Source organism: Exserohilum turcica (genome assembly GCF_000359705.1).
Source record: "Exserohilum turcica Et28A unplaced genomic scaffold SETTUscaffold_2, whole genome shotgun sequence".
Lineage (NCBI taxonomy): Eukaryota > Fungi > Ascomycota > Dothideomycetes > Pleosporales > Pleosporaceae > Exserohilum > Exserohilum turcicum.
In genome coordinates this window covers 799,447-820,847 of record NW_007360025.1, presented here as the reverse complement: position 1 = coordinate 820,847, position 21,401 = coordinate 799,447, and the positions used below count along the sequence as shown (strand labels likewise).

The 21,401-nt window shown below is 53.1% G+C and overlaps 4 protein-coding genes across 4 annotated transcripts; 1 reads left to right on the top strand and 3 right to left on the bottom strand.

Moving 5' to 3' along the window:
* Positions 1-7,390: 7,390 nt before the first annotated feature.
* Positions 7,391-8,198, bottom strand: SETTUDRAFT_87864 (uncharacterized protein; the record flags this gene model as incomplete). The annotated part of the gene is made up of 2 exons (XM_008027143.1): positions 7,391-8,029; positions 8,088-8,198. 2 exons carry the CDS (start codon positions 8,196-8,198, stop codon positions 7,391-7,393), a joined length of 750 nt encoding a protein of 249 aa, XP_008025334.1.
* Positions 8,199-9,270: 1,072 nt separating this feature from the next.
* On the bottom strand, positions 9,271-10,929 carry SETTUDRAFT_135011 (glycoside hydrolase family 5 protein). The gene is made up of 2 exons (XM_008027142.1): positions 9,690-10,929; positions 9,271-9,624 (listed from the first exon to the last, which is right to left on the bottom strand). Exons 1-2 carry the CDS (start codon positions 10,915-10,917, stop codon positions 9,605-9,607), a joined length of 1,248 nt encoding a protein of 415 aa, XP_008025333.1. The 5' UTR covers positions 10,918-10,929; the 3' UTR covers positions 9,271-9,604.
* A 2,542-nt stretch (positions 10,930-13,471) lies between these two features.
* SETTUDRAFT_171101 (uncharacterized protein) lies at positions 13,472-15,116 on the top strand (the record flags this gene model as incomplete). Its single annotated transcript, XM_008027141.1, has 3 exons — positions 13,472-14,384; positions 14,436-14,963; positions 15,060-15,116. Exons 1-3 carry the CDS (start codon positions 13,575-13,577, stop codon positions 15,114-15,116), a joined length of 1,395 nt encoding a protein of 464 aa, XP_008025332.1. The 5' UTR covers positions 13,472-13,574.
* Positions 15,117-16,283: 1,167 nt separating this feature from the next.
* On the bottom strand, positions 16,284-18,473 carry SETTUDRAFT_162899 (uncharacterized protein). The gene is made up of 4 exons (XM_008027140.1): positions 17,617-18,473; positions 17,438-17,564; positions 16,971-17,382; positions 16,284-16,916 (listed from the first exon to the last, which is right to left on the bottom strand). Exons 1-4 carry the CDS (start codon positions 18,431-18,433, stop codon positions 16,377-16,379), a joined length of 1,896 nt encoding a protein of 631 aa, XP_008025331.1. The 5' UTR covers positions 18,434-18,473; the 3' UTR covers positions 16,284-16,376.
* Between the last annotated feature and the right edge of the window lie 2,928 nt (positions 18,474-21,401).

Genomic DNA, 21,401 nt, shown 5'->3' with positions numbered 1-21,401 from the left:
ACGCTAAAAGCAACTCTTCGCGAGAACTACCTAACAATCCAACTACTCCTCCACACTAGCAAAGGCAGAGAGGCGACTTTAGCTTTCATTGCTAAAACTAGAGTAGGGACTAGAGGCTGGCATCTAGGCCAAGAACAAGATAACTAAAAATAAGCGAGAACAGAGAGACACTACCTAAAACTAATAATAACTAACAAACTTTCTTGAGTTACTTTCCTTAGCCCTAAAAGAGCTCGCTGGAAGACAGCCCTGCTGTCTAACATCTCTTCCTGTTTACTAAACTGCTCTTTAGCAACTGGAGTCCGCTTTAAGCGCAGCTAGAAGCGACTAAACCGCAGCACAATAGCAGTACTTGTAACGGGCTAGGTAGCCCGCTACAGTACAGATAGCGGTGGCTATCTTATGTATCAACTACGCAACGATATCAGCAGCTCTGATATCTTGTGCCAGCCTTTTTGGCGCGGTGGGCGCGTTGTAGTTGCGTGCGCAGTCTAATAGGACTCGACCCGTTACAGTACTATACAGAGAACACTCTCACTTTAAACAAATTGTACCTAGAACGGCCTCTGGCCAAAGTCTTACATAGTCACTGACTGCAGATAGACTCTAATGGAATAATAATAATAATAATAATACGCGGCTGAGTATCAGCCTCGCCTAGGTATAATTCTTGGCACTCGGCTCTAATTGGCCCGAGTCACAGAATCCGGGTGCTCGATCACACCCGGATTCTATCAGTTATCTGACACACCCCCTCAGCTTGGACCTTGACAGGGCTGCAAGCTGAATCTTATCATCTACCTAGATTGCAAGACGCTCAATTTGCTCCTGGATCTCAAGCAATGCCACTCTTCGGGCTGCTTCTTGAGTCCTACTTTCTACCATTCCTAGTTGAGTCAGAAATCGCTGCCACTGGTTTAATGGGAGAGCTTTGGTGAGTCCGTCTGCTGTCATCTCTGATAATTGGGTGTAGGTGACAGTAATCCGCCCACTGGCGACTTCTTGTCTTAACCAGTGGTTGTGGATATCCACATGTCGAAGCTTAGTCTGGAGTCTTGATATCTCCTGCGTGACTAGTCGGATAGTTTGTTGATTGTCGCACTGGATGTTGATCTGATCTAGTAGGTTAATCTTAAGCTCCTTGATCAGTCTTGATGTGAAAATAGCTTCCTTTGCTACTTGTGATAGAGCCAACAGCTTGGCTTCGGTGGTGGACGTAGTGACTGTATCTTGCTTGTTTGCTCGCCAGGCAATTAGACCGCCAAATAGCTTGATCGTGTAGCCTTGAGAGCTCTTACGGTCCATTGTATTATCAGCAAAGGATGCGTTACTAGCCACTTGCATAGAGCTGCCCGATCTTAACTGCAGCGCTAGGTGCTTAGTTTCTTCAAGATAGAGTAATACTCGGTCCGCAGCTTTCTGGTGTTCTTGGCTGGGGTTTGAAAGAAATCTAGCAAGGCGGGACGTTGCAAAGGCAATATCCGGCCGAGTATTAACAGCTGCGTAAAGTAGGGATCCAATCTTGCGTTGATACTTGTTAATTTCTGGTGGAGTGGCTAGCCCATCTTGTGGCTTCAGCTCGGCACTGCCCATTGGTGTATCATGTTGGACAGTCCAATCTTCAGCTAGCCGGCTAATCTTTTCGCAGTAGGCGCTTTGGGATAGGTGGATAAGTCGACTATCTCGATCTCTCCTTACTTCAATCCCAAGAAACCACCTAATACTCTCTCCACCAGTTATTAAGTAAGTTTTCTTGAGATCTTCTACTAGCGTGCTAGCCTTCTGCTATTAGTCTAGGTTATAGGCTAGGTTAAAATCGTCCACATAGAAGAAGATCAGAATATTGTCCTTAATCATATAGCATGGCTTATGAGGTATAGTCTAGAACCCAAGCTTGGTGAGCGTTGCTGTAAAGTCTTGTTGCTATAACGCTGGCGATATTCGGAGCCTATAGAGTGCCTTTTAGAGCTTAAGTGCTATCCCTAGCTTCTAATATCTATAGGGCATACACATGTACACTTCTCTGTTGAGTCGGGCGTGGACAAAGGCGTTAGTGACGTCGAATTGCTTAACTTTAAGGTCGTACTTAGCCGCAATTGCCATAAAGAGACAGAAAGATCGTCTAGCTAGAGTAGCAGCGTAGGTGTCCTAAGACGTGATATTCCGCTGCTGGTCGCCTCTAACCACCAGTCGTGCCTTGCACTTAAGAAACTAGTTTTCTTAATTAAATTTGTATGTAAATACCCACATGCAGTTTAGGATCTAATATCCACTTGCCTTGACTGCTTTGTATAGTACTTCTACCCACGAGTTGGTGATCTTATAGCTGTCTAGATGAGCGCGTTGGGCTTCTTTAAATAGCTCGCCCATTGGGTGCTCGTCTAGGTTTGATCTAGCTGTTGGCGGCTCAGGGAGTTGAGGTTGATGGATTTTGACTCCTTTGGCGAGTAGCCGTCGCAGCTGCGCCTTGTCGATAGCGCCTCCATTGTAATCTCTAATGCTTCTAGCGTCTGTTCCAGCCATGAAAGCTGCGGCCCATGGGACTGTTTTGGATGATCGGATTTCCGGAGCAGCTGCTGCCTTTCCACTCATGAGCTGAGCCAGCAGTGTTACTGGTGGTGGTGTGGCCGGCGGCGTTGGATAGTGCTCCTGAATCTTCCTTCCCATGTAGTAGCCTGGTGGATCTTCTGATTCGTTGATCTCTTCTGTCGTATTGATGGTGTCGTCTTCGTGAAACGACTCCGTCCCAGTGTCTGGGATCGGTGGTGGGAGCTCGATAGTCCTAACGTATGCTGCAATCTCTAATAGAGTGCTGTGCATAAGGCTGTCTATTAGGTCTTCGGTTTTTCCATCAAATATTGTATTTTCGTCGAAGATTACGTCTCTAGTGCTAATGACTTTAGCCAGCGATAGAATCCAGATCTAATAGATCGTCGACGCCTGGTAGCCAACTAGGTAGCTAATCCAAGCTTTGGGATCAAGCCTCTGTAGTCTTGATTTTCCGCAGTGTGTATTATTAGTTATTGCAAACGCTTTGCACCTATATGCCTTAAGGTAAGCCACTCTTGGCTTCTTAGATGTAGCTATCCTATTTGTTTGGGATATATAGGTAAAGAAGACTTCATACGGCGTCTTCTATTAATTAACGTAGTTTGGCGTTCGGTTGTATAGGTACACTACGGCCTGAGTGATCTCTGGCCAAAGCTCCCATAGTAGATTGGCGTCTAGCTGCATTGCGCGCGCCTTCTCCTTATTCACACCCCCTAAGCGTTCAGCGCTACTATTTTGTGCTTAAGTGTCTGGTGCTAAGGGCTCAGCAGCAATCCCCTAGGCTTGGAGCCAGCGCATTACTTCAGGTTTAACAGTCGCGATCTCGTTGTCCGTCTCGACGACTTTCGGCGTGATATTGTATTGAGTTTGGAGGAATTTAACGAAGTTAGTGAGTATCTTAATAATTAACTTAGCTGTTTGATTGTCTTTGAGATAGAAATCCTATTAAAATCTTAAGTATTTGTCTATAATTAATAGCTGTGATAATTCCTTATTATAGGACTGTTTCTTATAGCTATAGAAATCGATCGTTATTCTTTCACTAGGTCCTTGGTTATTTGTCTAAGGAGCGCGGCTTATCTGTCTGCAGATTTTTGCTCTTCCACATGAATTGCACTCCACTATTGTAATGCCCTTGATCCTCACCCTCTGAGCTTGCTGCACGAGATGTTCTATGGCTGCTGGGCCTAGGTGACCTAGACGCTTGTGCTAGAGTATCGCAGTTGCTCGCTGAGGTGGTTTCTTGGTGCTTGAGGTATGCTTGTAGGTGTAGAGTGCTTGGTGATTTAGTTGGTCATAGAATCCAGATGTGTCGAGCACCTGGATTTTGTGGGTATCAAGTACCTACTGGCTAAAACGCTCTGAGAGCTCGCAGATTGTCGTTCCGTTAAGTCTCTTAAGGGCTGTAGGCTCTGATTTAGTGTCCTACTATATTCCTGTTTGCCGGAGTTTCCGGAAAGAGACGAGGTTGCATAGTAGATCTAGGCATATTGCTACATTTTCAAGTACGAGCTTCCTAGGCCTCTGTTTGTGTGTAAGGTTGAGTATTATCGTGCCATATCCCATGATCCATATCTAACTATTGCCTGCCCATACAAAATCTCCATTGTTTGGTGGCTTGTAGTAGTGTATTTAGTTAGGGTTATTAGTAACATGACACGTTGTCCCCGAATCGAGTATGAACGAGTGACGTAGAGGGTAGTCCGCTCGGCTTGACACGAAGGCTGCAGCGAATACTGCCTTGATCTAGGTTATCTGTCTACCATTTAGTCACTGATCTTTGATTTCTAGTTGGGGAGTTTGAGATTGCTTATAGGTTTAAGATCTTGTCCTTGGCCGACTTTGGGCTCTTATGAGACTCTAAAACTCAAGGTTATTTTCCTTTTTACGTTTAATTGAATTCTAAATGATCTGATTTGGCTTCCACTAACTAGGTGCCTTCTTCTAATCTAAGTAGAAGCACTGGTAAAGTGAGTGGCTCCTGTCGCACGCGGGACAGGGAGCTGTGATTTTTCGAGCTCTGGTGCTTCCTTGAGACGGTGATCTAACCTTGGTGCTTGCCAGTTTACTCGGCGCGGGTCTAGCGCTATCTGGGGACTGTGATCTAGCGCCAGCGCTTACTAGTCTACCACGACTTTGATAATTTAATGAGCTAGGTGAGGGATCCTGGTTATCCTTAGCTGTACGTTGATAAAGGGGTCTGCCCCGTTTACGACTCTGAGAGTTCCCCATAGTAGCCTGCTGGGCGTCCCCTTCTGGCTGGGTAGATTGGTGATTACTAGCGAGGTATGACGATTCCTCTATCATAAAGGCTGCCTTCTGGCTTCTTCCTCTTGTGACTGGATGATTTAGTGTCATATACTCTCGAAACCGTCTCATCATGTCCTTCTGGCTTAAGCCAGGTTAATCCTTTCTAGTAGCTTGGAAGGTTGCAGCCTAGATAGGAGCGATCTTATTTACTGCTGACGTAAAGTCTACAGTTATGATATTAATCTAGGAAACCTCTAGTACGTTTAGCATCTTAGCTTCTGTTGCAGCTTGGCTATATTCAGTAAGCTAGAGGTCCTAGACGTTCACTGAACGTGGAGGCTTGAGGGCATTTTGATATCTGTTGCGAGTTTGTTCTTGCTCAAACTTTGGTGCAATCCCAGCCTCTAGCTTTAGATTCTTAATCCACTGTTTTAGTGGTATATTAGGTAAGCAGCAAGTGCGCTAGAGATGTGGCGCCACAGTAGACTGAACTAGCACTACAATATGTTGTAGGCTAGCTAATTTAGTCTTGTACGCAGCGTGTTTTAGCTTATAACTCTCTATCTAGAGTTTGTAGACTTCAAGATCGTCCTTATAGGCTCTCTGCCCTGATGAGGATAGATCAGATAGTCGGGCTGGCACTCTTCCTTCTCCTAGTGCTGAAGATGGTGTATAATCGGAGATATCGGGGAGCCCTGGTTGAGATGGCTCTGCTAATGGCGTGGTTGTTAAGTCTGGGTCGACTTAGGCCCATACTTTGTAGGCTTCGCATCAGGCTTGTAGCTGGTTGTACCAGGTGCGATAGTCGTTCTCGTCGCGTAAGATAACGGTTGCGTTGATTGGAGCAGATTGCGCGTTCATGTTGATTGGCTTGGTAAAGGCAGTGAGACTCTTAATTGTCAGACTGTGAGGGGTTTCTAATCAAGGACTTGTTTTTTGGGTCACTGTGATAAAAGACTGTGATAAACTTAAGTATAGAAACTGAGTGTATTGAGTTGTTCTGCCCTCTAGCTGCGCGCACGCGCGCAGCCTTATGAGTGCTATTACCATTGCTTTTCTGTCTCGGGTACGCGGCTGAGTATCAGCCTCGCCTAGGTATAATTCTTGGCACTCGGCTCTAATTGGCCCGAGTCACAGAATCCGGGTGCTCGATCACACCCGGATTCTATCAGTTATCTGACACTTATCCTCTATTACGACAGTCTAAGGTCTATCTTAGAGGCACTCTTTAGCAAAAGGAATCAGCTTTGGAATTAGAACGCAGGCCTAATATCTCCACTAGTCTATACCACCTCTAGACTTACGCACCAGCTTACCTATCTTCTCTGTCCATCTCTATAAAGGCTTCCTGCTACGCTTATTGCGTAGCCCTGTCCTTCTCATAGACTCTAACAGCTCCCATTCCTCTCGCTGTAGAGGCTTAAGCTTAGCGTTTAGCTACTCAATCCGACGAGCAGCATCCTCTCTCTCTGCCTTCGTCTCTAGCTAGTAGATATGGCATGGACCTTTTTTGTTATACAAGAAGCAGCCCTAGAACATAAACTTAGAGTATCCCTTCTACCTCTCACGGATGCAGCTCTTGACTACCCTCTTATCTGCCTTTCTCTAGACTCTATAGCCCCCACGTTGGTGGTTGATCACCACTAACGTCTCGTCTGTCTAGATGACATTCTTCTAGTCCTCTAACGTCTAGTCCTTATGCTCTAATGCCTACTTAAGACGAGCACTCCTTATCTCCTGTGTTAACCTAGGCTTCCTCGTTAGCTTGGTCTTCCTGTATCCTGCTGCTTTCAACACCCTCTAGACGGTAGAGGCAGAGATTTCGACTCCTTGGAGACTGAGCCCACCAGCAAGGTCAGCACAGCTCTTCTCTCGTCCATATCTATCGTGTCGTACTTGTTGCAATATCTGCTCCTTCACCTCTGCCTGCTTAGCAGGCCTACCAGGCTTTGGAGCATCCTGAACGTGGTATGGAAGGATCTTAATAGGAAGGTCGTTTGGCTCAAAGCCTGCAGCAATAGCTCTACTATAGATACGATCTACAGTACGAGGATGAACGCCAGTTAGCGCAGAGACTTGTGAGGTATTCTTGCCACTAAGAGGTGATTTTAACGCGATTACTAAGGTACGGGTATATATATTAGTATAAGGAGCCATAGTCAAAGGATAACTACATAGTAGTAGGCAGACTGATTAGACAGCCCCTTAACTCTAAGGTGGGAGTTGCGCCAAGAAGAGTTGTGCCGAAGCGCCGAGATTAGCGTCAGACAATACTTTAGAAAGGCACCTCCGTACACAGCAGGAAGAAAAAAGGACATGTACCTCAGTCGCAAAAAAGGGGAATAATAAAGAAACACCAAAGTCAATGGTATATGGTTACTGTCCAGAACAGAGAAAGGAAAAGTAGCGGATAAACAAACAAAGCAATCATGACATTAACCCATTAATTAAATCTCTCCATTTTTATATTTGCGCGTATCTCAAAGACGTGGTGGAGAGAAGTACAAAAAGGTAGTATAATTTTTTCCCAGCAAAAAACCTACCTCCTCTCTCGCAGAGAGAGAGAAAGAGAAGAAGAAGATTAGTTTGCTTAGAGCATGAAAGCCATGGCGACGGCGGCGGCACCGACAAGGCTGAGGGTAGCCTTGAGGTTGGCGGCACCGCTGGTCGAGACCTCGGGAAGGTGGGGGTGGGTGGAGTTGCCAGTGCCAGAGGGAGAGGCAGCGCCACCGGGGACAGTTCCGTTGGTGTGGGGAGCACCAGTTCCAGCAGCGGTAGGAGGGCAGGAAGAGGTCGAGGTGGCAACGGTGGTGGGGTAAGGAGGCTGAGCAGCGTAGCCGGGGGTGGACTGAGGAACCGGAGTGTTCATGGCGTAGCCGCCAGCGGGGGTGCTGGGCTTAGCGGCCTCGGGGGTGGCGGAAGGAGCAGGAGCGGAGGAAGGCTTGGGGGCGGCGTTGCAGGCACCAGCCTTGATACCAAACTGGGTGCTGTACTGGTACTGGCCAGTCACATCGTCGATGATCTGGATGCCGTAGCCGGTAGGACCATCGGTGAGGGGCAGGTCCGAGGCGGGAGTCCACGAAAGGCTGCCGCTGTTGGCAATGCCCTGGGCAAGAGCAGGGCCAAACTTGACAACGTTGGTCGAAGGGCCCTTGAGGAGAAGGACCGAGACGGTGTTGGGCGTGGTGGGCTCCCAGGTGATGGTGAACTTCTCACACGTGGGGACAACCTAGGGCGGGTGGGTCAGTTTCGTTTGTTATGGCTGTGCCTCTGGCAAACAAACTTACCTCGTTCAAAGGACGGGTGATGGGGTTACCCTTGGGCTCGCCAACGGGGGCGTGAAGCTGCGCGGCAGCGAGGCCGAGGAAGAGGGAGACAATGGTAGCCTTGGAGTACATTTTGAAGCGTGTGTTTGGATTAGATTACCGCAAAGGGATATCGAGTATATTAGAGGGCTCTGGAAAAAGCAAAAAGGCCAAGGTAATGAGTGACGGTGGTGGTTATGAAGGAGAGGCTGAAGAACAAACGTCTTCTGAAGGCAGGGCAGTAATATACTGAAACTGGACTGGGTGCGAGGGAGGGAGGACAAGAGACGGCTGGGGCGCGGCATAAGGATTCTTATGCAGGAGCAGGCTAAACGGTCGCGAGCAGGGATGCGGGCGCGGCTAGCGCTGACGTCGAGATTGGGAGCTCCCCTTTGTTGCTGCACCGTCCCGCTAGCCCCCAAAGCACCGCGCTTCGCCCGCCCCGGCCAATGGCCGCGCGCGACGAGATTGCGGCATGCTCGTATTGTGTGCTTTCAGGAGGCCTGGCACGGCCGCTTTCTCGCCATTATTGGGGGCTGTCGAGCGCCTGGCCGAGGAGGACGCCTGACGATGGCGGCGGGCGGGTCAGCCTGCGCGCGCGAGGGACGGGAGATGAGCGAACGTACGTAGGCCATACGACGACGATGGCTCGGCCGCCTCGATGCATGCGCGCATGCAAACAAACAAACAGGTGTATAGTACATGGCCGCCGTGTCGCGCCGCGCCCGCCGTGTGCTGCTCGCCCACGCCACACACATGTAGGCCTCCCCCCGTCGGTCCATGGCCGGCGTCGCGCTGTCAGGCACACCGTCGTCGAGGCGAGGCAGAGATGGACTTGTCGCCCGTCTTGAGCCTAGCCGGTTAGCTTCAGGTACAAGTCGCATGGGCGGCCGAGAATAACGCCACCACGGCCCCGTGCGTCGCTCTCGCAAAAGGGGATACACACGCCCTCAGGCTCCTGCTCAGCTGCAGCGGCGGTGCCAAGCGAGGCCTGCGGCGAGGCTGCTTAGTGCGCCCACCAAGCAATAAGCCCGCAAATTACCGCCGCCCGCCCTCCAACAACCCCAGACCATCCGCCAGAACAAATTTCACTCTGCGACTCCACACTGCGACACTCGAATCTGACCGTGGGTTTCAGCTTGCATCTGCTCATGTATTCGCGTCGGCTATACTATCGTTTTTGCGTCTCATATATACATACGATGCCCCGACGCCGCCTCGCCACCACCGCCTGCTAACATCCACCCGTACATGCATCCATGGTGCCCTGCGAAGCGGGGCCCCGGACACCCGCGCAAATGCTTCGGGACATGTTCGACACGGAATGAGATTCGTAACCTCGTCATCCTAATCGGTGCGTCGTCGTGCGCGTACAATAGTCGCGCTGGTGGAGCGAGCGTGATGTGCATGTCATCATGGAACCGGAAAGAAGGAAAAAAAAAGGAGAAAAGAGTAGGAAAATTGTCAAGAGCCCAGTGCATGAAAAAACGTCAAAATGCTTAGCCACACTGGCCAGGGTCTGCGTGCTTGTCAGCTGCATGCTCACACAATCCAAAACGTCGCATAACCCGCGGGGTCACTTACATTTGCGCGCCGTCACTGGCTTAGGGAACACGCCGTTGGCCAAGAGCTGCTGCATATCCCACTCGGGCGCAGCCTCTGTCTTCCATGTCCAGAAGATCCAGCCCGTCGTCTTTTCAAACCCATCCAGCTGCGCCTCGATGAAGCGCCTGATATTGGTCTTGTCTCCATCCGACAGGTTGGCGACAGTGCCAGTCGACTTGCCGGCACAGCTGCCCACGTACGAGCTTCCGTCCAGGCTGCCATCGTAGCGCGCGCCTTTGCCCTTGCCGTTGAGCCACTTTGCGCAGTCGGTCAGCGCTCCAGTCCACTCGCCCGCAACCGTCCACTTGCCAGTCGACGCCATCTGCCCACCAAACGCGCACGCCGTCTTGACATGGTCGTCGATGCTCATGGCCACGGCTGAGTTGTCAAAGATTTGGTAGTGGTGAGTGTCGATGAGCAGGTTCCACATGCCGCTGCCCCAGTTGTTCCACGACGTGACGCCCTCAAAGGCATCGTGGAACGTCACAGCAACACCCGAGCTCTTGAGGTTGCCCCAGCCATTCATGTAGAACTGGCGCACAGTGTCCATGTTCAGTGCCGGGCCCAGGGGCTCGTTGAGTAGCTCAATTGCGGCCACAGCAGCGTGGGACGCGTGGTCGTCGCGGATCTTGTTCAACACTTTGATCGTGTAGTCGACCGAGTCGCCTTGGGTCCAGTCGACCGAGCCACGTTTGCCCGAGTTGTCAAAGCCGTTTTGCGACAAGGGGGCCCCGTGAAGATCAATCATGACCTTGAGTCCTGCGCTCTGAGCCCAATCGAGTGCTTCGCCGAGCTTGTTATAGGCTCCGGTAATGTAGGGAGACCCGTCTTGGGGAAGGACACTCCACCAGCCAATGGGAATGCGGACGTGGTTGAGGCCAGCAGCGGCCATCTGGTGGAAGTCGTCCTGCGTGTACCACGTATCCCAGTGTTTCTGCAGCATGGCCTGCGCAGCGTCCTTGCCCATGGCGCCGGCGAGCGTGTACTCGTCGACTGCAGTGTTGCCCTCGAACAGGCTGGGCGTAATCCACGGCTCCAGGACGAACCAGCCACCAGTGTTGACACCGCGGACCTTTTCGCCGTTGTAATTAAACCGCGGTGCTTGATAGCCGTTCTCCGCCCGGCGTATGGCCTCGAGTGGGGAGGCGTTTGTGCTGATGGCCAGCAGCAGGCCCATGGCCGCTGCTCTGGTCCATTGGCCAATCATGATGACAAGAGAAAGGCAATACGTCGACTAGCCCAAAACAGCAGAGGATGTGCTTGCAACAGAGAGCGGGATACCAGGAGAAGGCTGGTTGGCTGGTGTTGCTCAAGTTGCGAGTTGGACAGAGCCCATGGACCTGGGAATGCCGTGGCCTTTAAATCTTGTCGTGGCAGAGACGGGCAAGGCCATGCCCACGCCAGCACCAGCAATAGCAAGCAAACTCGCCCCGGTTTTCTCGCCTGTCATAGTCACGCAGCGGACATGCGGTTGCTACTCCTTCGCAAAGGGCGCGGTGATCCTCAGACGGTGGTAGGCCCATCCTAGCTAGCGGGACCAACTATGCTGAAGACCAACAGAGCGGTGTCGAACGAGGCGTGCCGAGATGACCAACCGCGGTTCAGCCGACAAATGACACACTGGACGGGCCGGGACAAGATGTACATAGTCGCCCCCTCGAGAGCCGGACACTGAGTTGCCAAGTGAGGTGGTGACGCAACGGCTTGGAAAGAGAAAGGAGAGACTGGGGCGCGCCTAGCCCGACGGGGAAGCTGTCGCGCACGCAAGCTGCGGGAAAATGGAGCCCAAGGTCTCGGCCAGGCTTAATGGTCGAGCAAAGATCTGGGGTCAGGTGGAATCAGGAGGAGAGGCGCAGAGAGGTGTGGGTGGAGGCAGAGTGAGAGACTGGCCGGGGGTGTGTGAAGACTAAGGCGACCCTCAGGTACAGGGCGCTGATTGGGCCAGGGTCCGGCGGCGATGATGTGGAGATCGGCAGGCCGCAGCCAGTTAGATGCCGAAGCGCTGCTCACGGGGCTGCAGAGGCCATGTCCGACACCCGTCGAGCAAGTCCAAGTCCAAGTGCAGGCTTGCCATGTATGTTACAAGCCGCCCTCCCCGGAGGCATCGCCGACATGCTTGCGCTATACATACTCTGGTACCGTACTTTGGACACTCTCCTTCACCCACCAATGCACCCTGCCCCCGTTTCGCTGCTGCTGCTGCTGCTCGTGCACTGTCATGCATTTCCTCTCTCCCTGCACCGCTGCCTGCCCGGCCGGCCAGGGTCAGCATTGGGCGTCGTGGTCGGCACATGATGTGCACGACACCCTACTATTACTGACTCAACCCCTCTTTCGCCTACAGTCTGATCTTTGCCCCATGCAGTTGCACACTGCGCTCGTCGTCTCGGTTGAAGAAACAGGAGCACTGCACCAGCACTTGGACAGCCTGCCAGACCGCCGCCGCGGCAACGTCGTCACCAGGACCCCACCAGTTCCATTGCGCGCAGTGTACCCACGACTACTACCACGACTACTACTACTGCTACTACTACTCCGACGACTAGTGCTACTACTCCAACTACTACTCTTTCTGCGTGTCACGAGAGCCGTCACCAAGCACCGGACAGGGCGAATGCATATGCACCTTGGCTGCGGCCTAGTTCGGCGGGAATAAACGTGCGACGGCGTGCGATCTCGAAAGCTTGGTACGTGGTTTGTGGGGGACATGCACCAGGCCCCTTCTAGCGCTTCTATCCGTCGGCGTCTTGGGCCAACGAGGGCGTCATAACCACTGGCTTGTGATCGCAAGAGCCTTCGTCCGTCGCTGCTAGCGGAACATGCACCCTCTCACGTGGCCACGTGTCTGCGTCCGAGGAGCGTCGGCCTGCCGTCATTGGCCTCAGGCCATGCCTCTCTGTCGGAACGAGCAACCCGCTATGCTCAGTCACGATGGGTCTTGTCGACATGCCCAAGCGGTCCACGTCGCTGTATCCGGGCAAGGGCCGGTGGCCTGCCCCCTGTGTTTGTGGGGAAGTCGACCATGTGGTGGTCTCAAGTCTGGTTCGTGGTCGCGACGGCGCATGTATAACAACATGTCGGTGAGCAGCTTGGTCAAGGTGTAGACAGGCACGGCGTAGTGACGGTATCCTGACCATGGACGCCTCTCCTGACGCTCAACCGCGCCGCCTCGGCGATGCCATGTGGATGCGAGCAAAAGCACGTGACGCTGGCCGCTCTTCGTTTTATCGTCGTCTCGAGGCGTGCTGGTGTTGCGTGGTGTTGCACGGGCAGCCGATTGTTTACCCAGCGCACGGCCGATCAAAACGGCCGAAATGTTTCGCGGGCTGCCGACACGCAAAAGAACAGAACATGGTGACTAATGCAAAGGGCGCCCCCACCACATGCTCACCACGCACGATGCGCTGCGCGCGCCAGTGCCGGCGGGGAAACAGGCGTCGCATGTGCAGGCGACGGGCTCGCTGGGTGTGTACATGGACATGGACATGTATGCGCTCGCATGGCGCCGCATGCGCGCACACGCAGGCCAGGCTCCATGGCGGTGCGAGTCGGGCGCGGCCAAAAAGGCTGGGGGCCAAGGCCAGGCGGCGGCGCTGAGGTAAGGCGGCTGAGACGGGCTTAGTAGACTTTGGGCGAGGGGCGATACCGTATCTGCCATTGTTACAGTACGTACTGTACAATACACGATACACCTGCTGGCGAGACAGCCTGATTCGAGGTGAGCTCCACTCGTCCCGCATGCCTTCGCGTCCTTTGCGTGTGCCAGCCTGTCCGGCGGGCTCGACTCGCATGCGCTGCGACCTGCCTCGCCCACACGCCGAATGACGCTGCCATCAGGCTAACCTCGACACATGGCAGGCCGCAATGGGCAGACATGCCAACCCGGACATCCGACGTGCCTTTGCAGAGTTCCAGGACCAAGACACGCCCTCCAAGTGCAACAAGGTGCGCTGCCGGCATTGCGGCTTCGTGCGCGCAAAGAACACGACGCGCCAGATCGAGCACCTGCAGGACTGCCAGGCCTACCTTGCCTCGTCCGACGCCCAAGCCCATGTCCTCGCCCAGCAGCAGGACGGCACGCCCGTCGATGGCAGCACCGCCGCCGGGCCCAGTCCGATACTGAGCGGACAGCAGCCAAACCCCAACCTCCAGGTCCAGCGCCGCGGCCCCAACGCCAGCAAGCGCGCCCGCGACGGCCAGCCCATTGCCCCCGTCCTTGCCCCGGCGGCCCCCGTCACGCCCTCGCTGACTTCGCATCTGCTCAACACGTGCGCTGCGCCCTTCCGCCAGGCCACCCAACGACCCTTCCTGTCGCATGCCGGCTGCGGCTCCCTCGCCGCAGAGCCGCTGTCGCAGTGGCTGGTGCAAGACGGCCACTATGCGCGCGGATACATACGCTTCGTCGGCCAGCTGCTGGCCAAGATACGGCTGCCCCAGACGCCAAACTCGCAGTTCCACCCCATGTACCGCACCATGGACCTCTTGATCTCGGCCCTGAACAACATGCGCCGCGAGATGCAGTTCTTTGAAATCACCGCCACCAAGTACGGCCTGGCGCTGGGCACAGAGCCGCCCAACCCAATCACGCGCGCCCTCATGGACTTGTTTGTCAATGCAACCAGCTCAAGCGCGTCGCTGCTCGAGGGCATGGTTGCCCTTTGGGGGACTGAGCATGTACGTTCGCACGCGCCACCACAACGCTCTGCACAAACTAACCCCTCACAGTGCTATCGTTCGGCGTGGCAATACGCAGCCACCTTTACTAGCGCCCTCCCCACGTCCGCCAGCGACTCTCACATCATCGCCCTCCACCAAGTCCTGATACCCAACTGGACTTCGCCTGCCTCGAGCAAGTTTCTCGACGCAACCCGCGCGCTAGTCGACGAACTAGCCAACATCACAACCACACGCGATGGCAAGGAGGAAATGGCGCGCTGTGAAGAAGTCTTCCGCCAGATATGCTGGCTGGCCGAGCGCTTTTGGCCCGCCATTGACGACAATGGCGACGAAGGCCCCAGACCCCGAATCGAAGGCCCCATGGCAGCCATAGGACCAACCATGGACACTACCAGCATGCAAGGCGGAATGCCAAACGGCCTCCCAATGGCCATGAATCGCAACAACATGCACGCCAACATGGCTGGCCCAAGCATGCACAACACTGCCATCAACATGCATGGAAATCCCGTCAACACAAACACTACAAACACAAACATGGCGGCCCCTACCCAGACGCCTAATATGCACCCCCATGTAAACAGCAACAGAAACGGCTCCATGTCCAGCGGTCCCATCAATGCCGGTGTCCGCAAGCCAGACAACACGTCGGTGAACAACACCAACAACCAGAACAAGTACGGTATGCCCCATAGGAAAAGCATGGATAGCGCTGGTCAAGCTTCGTAGTAGTTATGAGCCTAGAAAAAAAAATTCAAGTATAGTATCGGAAGGGTGTGGAGGAAAACAACCAACATATGTATTGCTATCGTATGCCTTTTGATGATTGTTTGGCGGAATCTCACGTTCTGTCTCTGTCTCTCTCTCTCTCTCTCTTTTTGGTCTTTTTTTCTTTTCGCAGGGACTCTCAACATTCCAATGCTAGCTATGTAATCCTTTTTTCTTTTCTTTTTGCTCGGTAGATGGAGAAGGAAAAAAAAGATAAGCTTTTTTTCTTCAAAAGAGAAAAATGAAAAATGAAAACAAGCAATAGGAAGAAGACTAGTTAATGCTTATCTTGTTTTTTTTTTCTTGGCTCGCGTGCATGTGCATGTATACGTCTACGTACTTGTTCCATGTGTATGTATGTATGTATGTATGTGTTTTTCTCTACTCAGTTTCTTCCCCTCCCCCCATGTCCTTGTAACCAAGTATCCATACTACACAAGAGAAAGCACGTAAGCATGTGTAGCGGGAATAACAATAACAATAACAATACTAACATGCAAATACTTTATTCCCCCCGCATGCTATTATCTACAACTAAGTAAACCCCATGAATTCCAGGCTTAATTACGCAGTTCATCCTGCCAAGTTTTCATGTAGGTCTAGTATCTCTCCCGTGTCTCCCAAGAGATATATATATATATATATATATATTACAAGTGTGACATGAACAAGTCGAGTAATGTTAAATCCTCGTCATTGGGTACATGTATTATATTCTGTCTATCTCAGTATTCCTGCTTCTTTATTTAGGACGAGAAATCCTGTGTGGGCGAGTACTATATATGGGATATCATAGCGCTTGGCTGGGTGCGTGAAATGAATTACTGGTAGGAATCAGCAACGTGGGGGGGGGGGTGGGATTTCGCTTCCTTACACACAGAATTACCGCACACGTGACTAGTAGGGGGGTTTTTTTTCCCCTGAATGATTGTAGAGATTGAATAATCTACATTAGTACGAATTACATATAGTACCTCACGAATGGCTATCAGCTTTTTCGTATGATTTCCAGAGTTCTTTCGGTAGGGAGATGAAATAACGACGACTTCAATAACAATCACACAGCACGAAAAAGGCACAATTTTCATATAGTCATTCACATTATTGGTACTATCACTACGCAACTAGACGAGTTTCTCATGATGTCAAATCACATGGAAACGTCGAGTGCAATGTACGCAAATCCTTGATACCCACTCCCTGCCTTGATGCAGAAAACATCTAGACGGTCGGGACAGCGCGCGTGTCGTGCGTCTTCTCGATGATGGGCGGAGGCTCGGGGACGTTTTGGCGGAGTAGCGTGTGCTTGAAGAAGTAGGGCACCTGCTCCGTGATTTGGTAGTGCAGGAAGGTCTTGGTGGGGACGCTGAAGACCTGGTCGAGTTCTTCGAGCGTCAGCTGCTTGGTCTCGCGGACAAAGCAGAAGATCATGAACCAGGCTATCAGGTTGAGGCCGGCGTAGAAGCCAAAGGCACCCGTCTGGCTCATGACTGACACCATGCGGGGGAACGTGAGCGACAAGACGCCGGCAAACGTGTTGTTGATGCACACAGCCCAGGCCATGCCCTGCTCACGCTGGATCGTGGGGAAAACCTCGGCAGAGTACTGGAACGCCACGGGGCCTTCTCCGAGCGAGTAGCAGATGGTGAAGAGGTAGACGAAAAGGATGACGGGGCCAATCTTGGCAGCTTTGCTCACGGTGTCGGGTTGAAGGAGGGACAGGCCTGCTGCGAGCAAAAAGATACACATCAGAGGGAAAGTCTACGAGTTTGTCAGTTCTGGAAAAAAGACGTGAACAATTCTGATGCAACTTACCCACATGCAAAGAGTCCTGCGGCCCTTTGTGTCGATGAGAAACAGAGTGGGAATCGTGAAGACAACTTGAATAGCACCGTAGCCGAGCGATGCGTACAAGGCCTGGTCGTTGCTGTATCCGGCTTGGCTGAAAATTGTCGACGAGTAGAAGCTTATGATGTTGATTCCGCACATCTGTTGCGCAATCATGACGGTAGAAGCACCGTAGTTGGCGCGCCTGATTCGGGGTACACGGAAGCAGTCCCACAGGCGGTCGAAGTAACCAGCTCCACGTGCAACAGCCAGCTCGGTCTCGTAGATGACATATGAGTAGTAGTAGTCACGCGCGGCAATGATAGGATGCGCACGCAGACGCCTCATGGAGTCATAGCCCTGGGCAACCTTGCCGTGCTTCATCAGCCATCGAGGTGACCTGGATAATAGTCAGTGTTTGTCCGGCGTGGAATTGACGAGTAGGGAATACGTACTCTGGGCAAAAGTAGATGCCAACCATGAGGATGAAAGAAGGAATGAAGGCTGATCCAAGCTGCAATCGCCATGAGATTCTGCCCGTATCCTTGACAATGACGTTGGCGCAGAAGCCCAGGAAAATACCTATTCACCGTGGTTAGTGAGGATGCAATTGTCAGACAGGCGCTGATCTTACCAACGACGACCCACAGCTGCCAGAACATGACGAGGGCGCCTCGAATTCGGTGGGGAGCCATCTCAGCCGAGTAGATGGGGACAGTGGCGTTCTTTGCACCGATACCGATGCCCATGATGAAGCGAGCGGCGAACAGGCCCTCCCATGACTGCGCACAAGCCGATCCAATGGGGGTAACAGTCAGGCAGATGGCAGTGACGAAGATTTCACCCCTGCGGCCAAGGTACTTGTTGAGGGGGTCGACGATGAAAGCGCCAATGAGACCAGCAGTCAGGAAGATGATGGAGTTGATCAGTCCAACGATCCACTCGCCCCATTCGCTGCCGGTGAGACCAAACTCCTCTGGGAAAGACAAGTTGGCGCCGTTGGATCCCGTTTGGTCCCAGCCCTGCGTGGCAGCTCCAATGGCACATAGACCGATGGCGTACCACAACATGGTGGGGCCGTGCCACTTGTGGTCGCGCTCGTAGATCAGAGCATTGCGCTCATCGTCGTCGAGCTCGGTCAGCATCTCGAAGCGGTCCGGGTCGCGGGCGACGAGAGCAGCTTTGCGGAACAGGCCAGCCTTGTCTTCGAGGCCATGCTTGCTTGCCCACTCGTCGGCGGCGGCGACACACTCCTCCCTGGACTGGCGGGCCAGAGGGTTCTCGACGAGGTTGTGGGCGACCGACGAGCGGCGGGCGTCAGTGTCGCCAATGTGCTCGGTGACGGGGTCATAGCTGACTTCCTTCTCGGGCGGGTAGGATACTTCCTTGTCAGAGCTGGGGAGAGCGTCCTTCTCGATGTGGGTGGCGGGCTCGTTGTCCTTGGTGTCCATGGTGGCGGGATGCTGCTGATGGGCAGGATCCAGAGGAAAGAAGCAATGGGGGAGGAGCAGAGAGCGAGCGGGGCGGTGGAGGTTGAGGGCGGCGATGTTATATATCTGGGCGAGGCAGCGAGTGAAGGGAGGCCTGAGGGTGGAGCCTCAAGGGCGCACGGCAGCTGCAGCAGGCTCCGATGGTGAAGGGCAGAGGCCAGTAGCCGTGTGGACAGGGCGTGGCGGCCAACGGGATGCCATTGTGGGAGGAGGGGTATGATTGCGCTAGGGAGGTTGTCCATGAGGATCTCCACTGCAAGGCCCCATGGAGCAAGCCTCCGCAAAGCTGATGGCGGCTATCTTAGCCACGCTTACACTTGTTCGCGACGTCTTGGCACCCTGCCCGTCGCGCCTCCCGACGCCCATGACCTCACCGTGTGCCCTGCTAGCCCACGCCACAATGCTACGCTGCTCGGCTGCCTTCCCGGCCGCCACATGCTTTATTGTGAGGATGCCTCTGCCTTTGCACCACCACCACCACCACCGCCATCGCCGCTGCGGTAAGCTTACAACACCCATCATCGACTCGCGCCCACTGCCGCGCACGAGACGCCTGCCATGTCCCTGCCAGTCCCTGCCAGTCCCCACCCGCCAACCAAGGCACACACAGTCTTTTGTCCTGGGAGAGCTTGGTGTTATCTTGGTTCGAGGCTTGTCAAGAGAGGGACAATCGGCTTCCACACGCCCTCTGACTGGTCCGATCAGCACCCTTGCTTCTGTAGCAGCCCTTGGCCCGCCTGTTCCTCGGCCTGGGCTTAAGCGACCGCCGAGGGGAAGGGAGGGGTTGTGTGTGAGCCTGGCAGCAAGCCTCGCAGCATGCCGCCCATCCCCAGGCTGCCAGACGGCCTTTTAGCCGCACTCTACCCGCCGTACCAACACACCACATGCTGTCAACATCAGGTCACCATACCGTTGCGCGGTACCCGCCCGCCGCAGCATGTCCCTGCTGACGACGCGTCTCCTACTACAACGGAAACATTGCCAGGCCGGGGTAGACGACACCGATGGACGGCATCACCAAGCAACATGGTGGCAAGGCTCGACAAGACCAGCCAACCACATAGCGTATGCGCGGCAAGGGCTTGGGCATCTTGACTCCTCTTGTCATCCCAACAGCCCAAGACGTTGACAGGAGCTGCGATCCGTGTCGAGGCCCGGCCCAATAACGTCCAACTGCCGACTCAGCGCCCCCCGGCACGGACACACACAGGCTCGTTTGTGGTGGAGACATCTCCAAATTTTTCTCCACGTCTCGTCCCCAGCACTGGAGAGGGTGCGCCGCGAGTCAGGCCCAGCACCGTTTTGTGGGGAAAACTTCGGCTCACGTGCTTGGCAACGTGACTCTTTGTATTTCGCATAAGCAAAAGGGCCTGACCAGAAAACAGGTTGTGCCTCAGCGGCCCAGCAAAGATTATGCAGATCAAGCCGCCCTCACATCTACCCACTACTCTACTACCTGCTACTCATGTGCTCAGCACCCCCGCTGCACACATGGCAAATTCTAGAAGCTCAGGCACCGGCATGCGCGACAGCGTTGTCAAACCCGTGAGGCTCTCGTTCAAAGTGGATCTCGTTGCTAGTGTTAGCCGCCCACGCCCACGATGATACCCCACACCTGGGGCGCGCCCCAACCGCCTCCGGGTTACCCGACTTGGACGAGACCACAAAGTAATCATTCGGCCCCAGCAGGTAGCTTCATAGCTACAGCTCTCGCCCTCGATAGTCTTCTCTCCTAGCCCCTCCACATCCTCCTTGCTATCCGTCCTTCCCGCGCCACGAGTTTCGGCCATGGCCGACTTGGCCTGAGCCACTAGGCTTTTGAGTACTTTTCTTCTAGCCGTATTTTCTTTTGCGATACCACAACCAGTAACGCGTCTAGCCCTCGCAGCTCACCGATACTGCCGATCATGCCAAAGTAAGCTATCACGAGGACACGCCAACACAAGCGCAAAAAAAATGTTGCCAATGCATTAACGACATTGGGCGCAATAAGCAGCCATTCTCAACATCAACGCTCCACATGTGGCTATCCGTCCTTACAAAGCAGCCCGTATGATCCCTCTGTCGTAGCCTTCTACAACTCTACTGATTTTGAAGAAGATGAAACGCGCATCACCGCCGTAATGGTTCTCCCGATCCGGCATGTAGATCAATAGCCCCAAATCTCCGACTTCTCTTGACTTTTGCTAGACCAAAGCCTCACACGAAAGGTATAATGTCTCTATTGCTGTCACATGCGCTGAAACTCAAGTATAATATTCGCGCAATACAAAACATTCACGCTCAAAACTAAGAAGCATAACAAAGACCAACATGACATTCAACTTGGACACCACGGCTACCACGGCTACCTCGTATCCTCCCACCGCATCCCACCTTGAATATCTTAACCAAAACCAACATGTCTCAGCAATCAAGTTCTCTACTACATATACAGCTTTAGTGGAAGCCCTATCAGCATACAGCATGGTAAAAAATAGTTCGCCACCAAACCCGCCACCCAAACGACTTCTTACCGACCGCTTCCCTACCTTCAAAATATAGCCTACTCTACTCTACTAACAGCATATCACTTCTAATTCGTCATCTGGTCAACTCGCTAAGTATACAAGCACTGCTTACCGCCAAGTCGGTACTCTCCTATCAAATTCAAGCTTATCCAAGATAACCTCACCCCTCCGACTCCCGCCTTGGCACATAAGCACTACATCCTCTTCCCCTCTAGCGAGGCTCTGTTTCCCGATATAGCGATCATACTGTCTTAACAACGTCGTGTGACTTGCCCAAGTTGCTCGAGTTTCTTTCTCTATTACAACTTCATTTCACATTGACACTCACCAGCAGCAAAGAAAATGGAAAAACCCTAGTTCATTCTAGCCATCCCAGCAATCAAGCTGTCTCTCCTTCTCACTCTTAGACCTCTGCTAAG

What these genes read in the sequence shown, in the direction of transcription:
- SETTUDRAFT_162899 (XM_008027140.1), bottom strand. Translation starts at nt 18,433, where the DNA reads ATGGACACCAAGGACAACGAGCCCGCCACCCACATCGAGAAGGACGCT. An exon ending in GGCATCTACTTTTGCCCAGA is followed by an intron (nt 17,383 to 17,437) that starts GTACGTATTCCC and finishes ACTATTATCCAG; the next exon opens with GTCACCTCGATGGCTGATGA. An exon ending in GCAGGACTCTTTGCATGTGG is followed by an intron (nt 16,917 to 16,970) that starts GTAAGTTGCATC and finishes ACAAACTCGTAG; the next exon opens with ACTTTCCCTCTGATGTGTAT.
- SETTUDRAFT_135011 (XM_008027142.1), bottom strand. Translation starts at nt 10,917, where the DNA reads ATGATTGGCCAATGGACCAGAGCAGCGGCCATGGGCCTGCTGCTGGCC. An exon ending in GCCAGTGACGGCGCGCAAAT is followed by an intron (nt 9,625 to 9,689) that starts GTAAGTGACCCC and finishes ACAAGCACGCAG; the next exon opens with ACCCTGGCCAGTGTGGCTAA.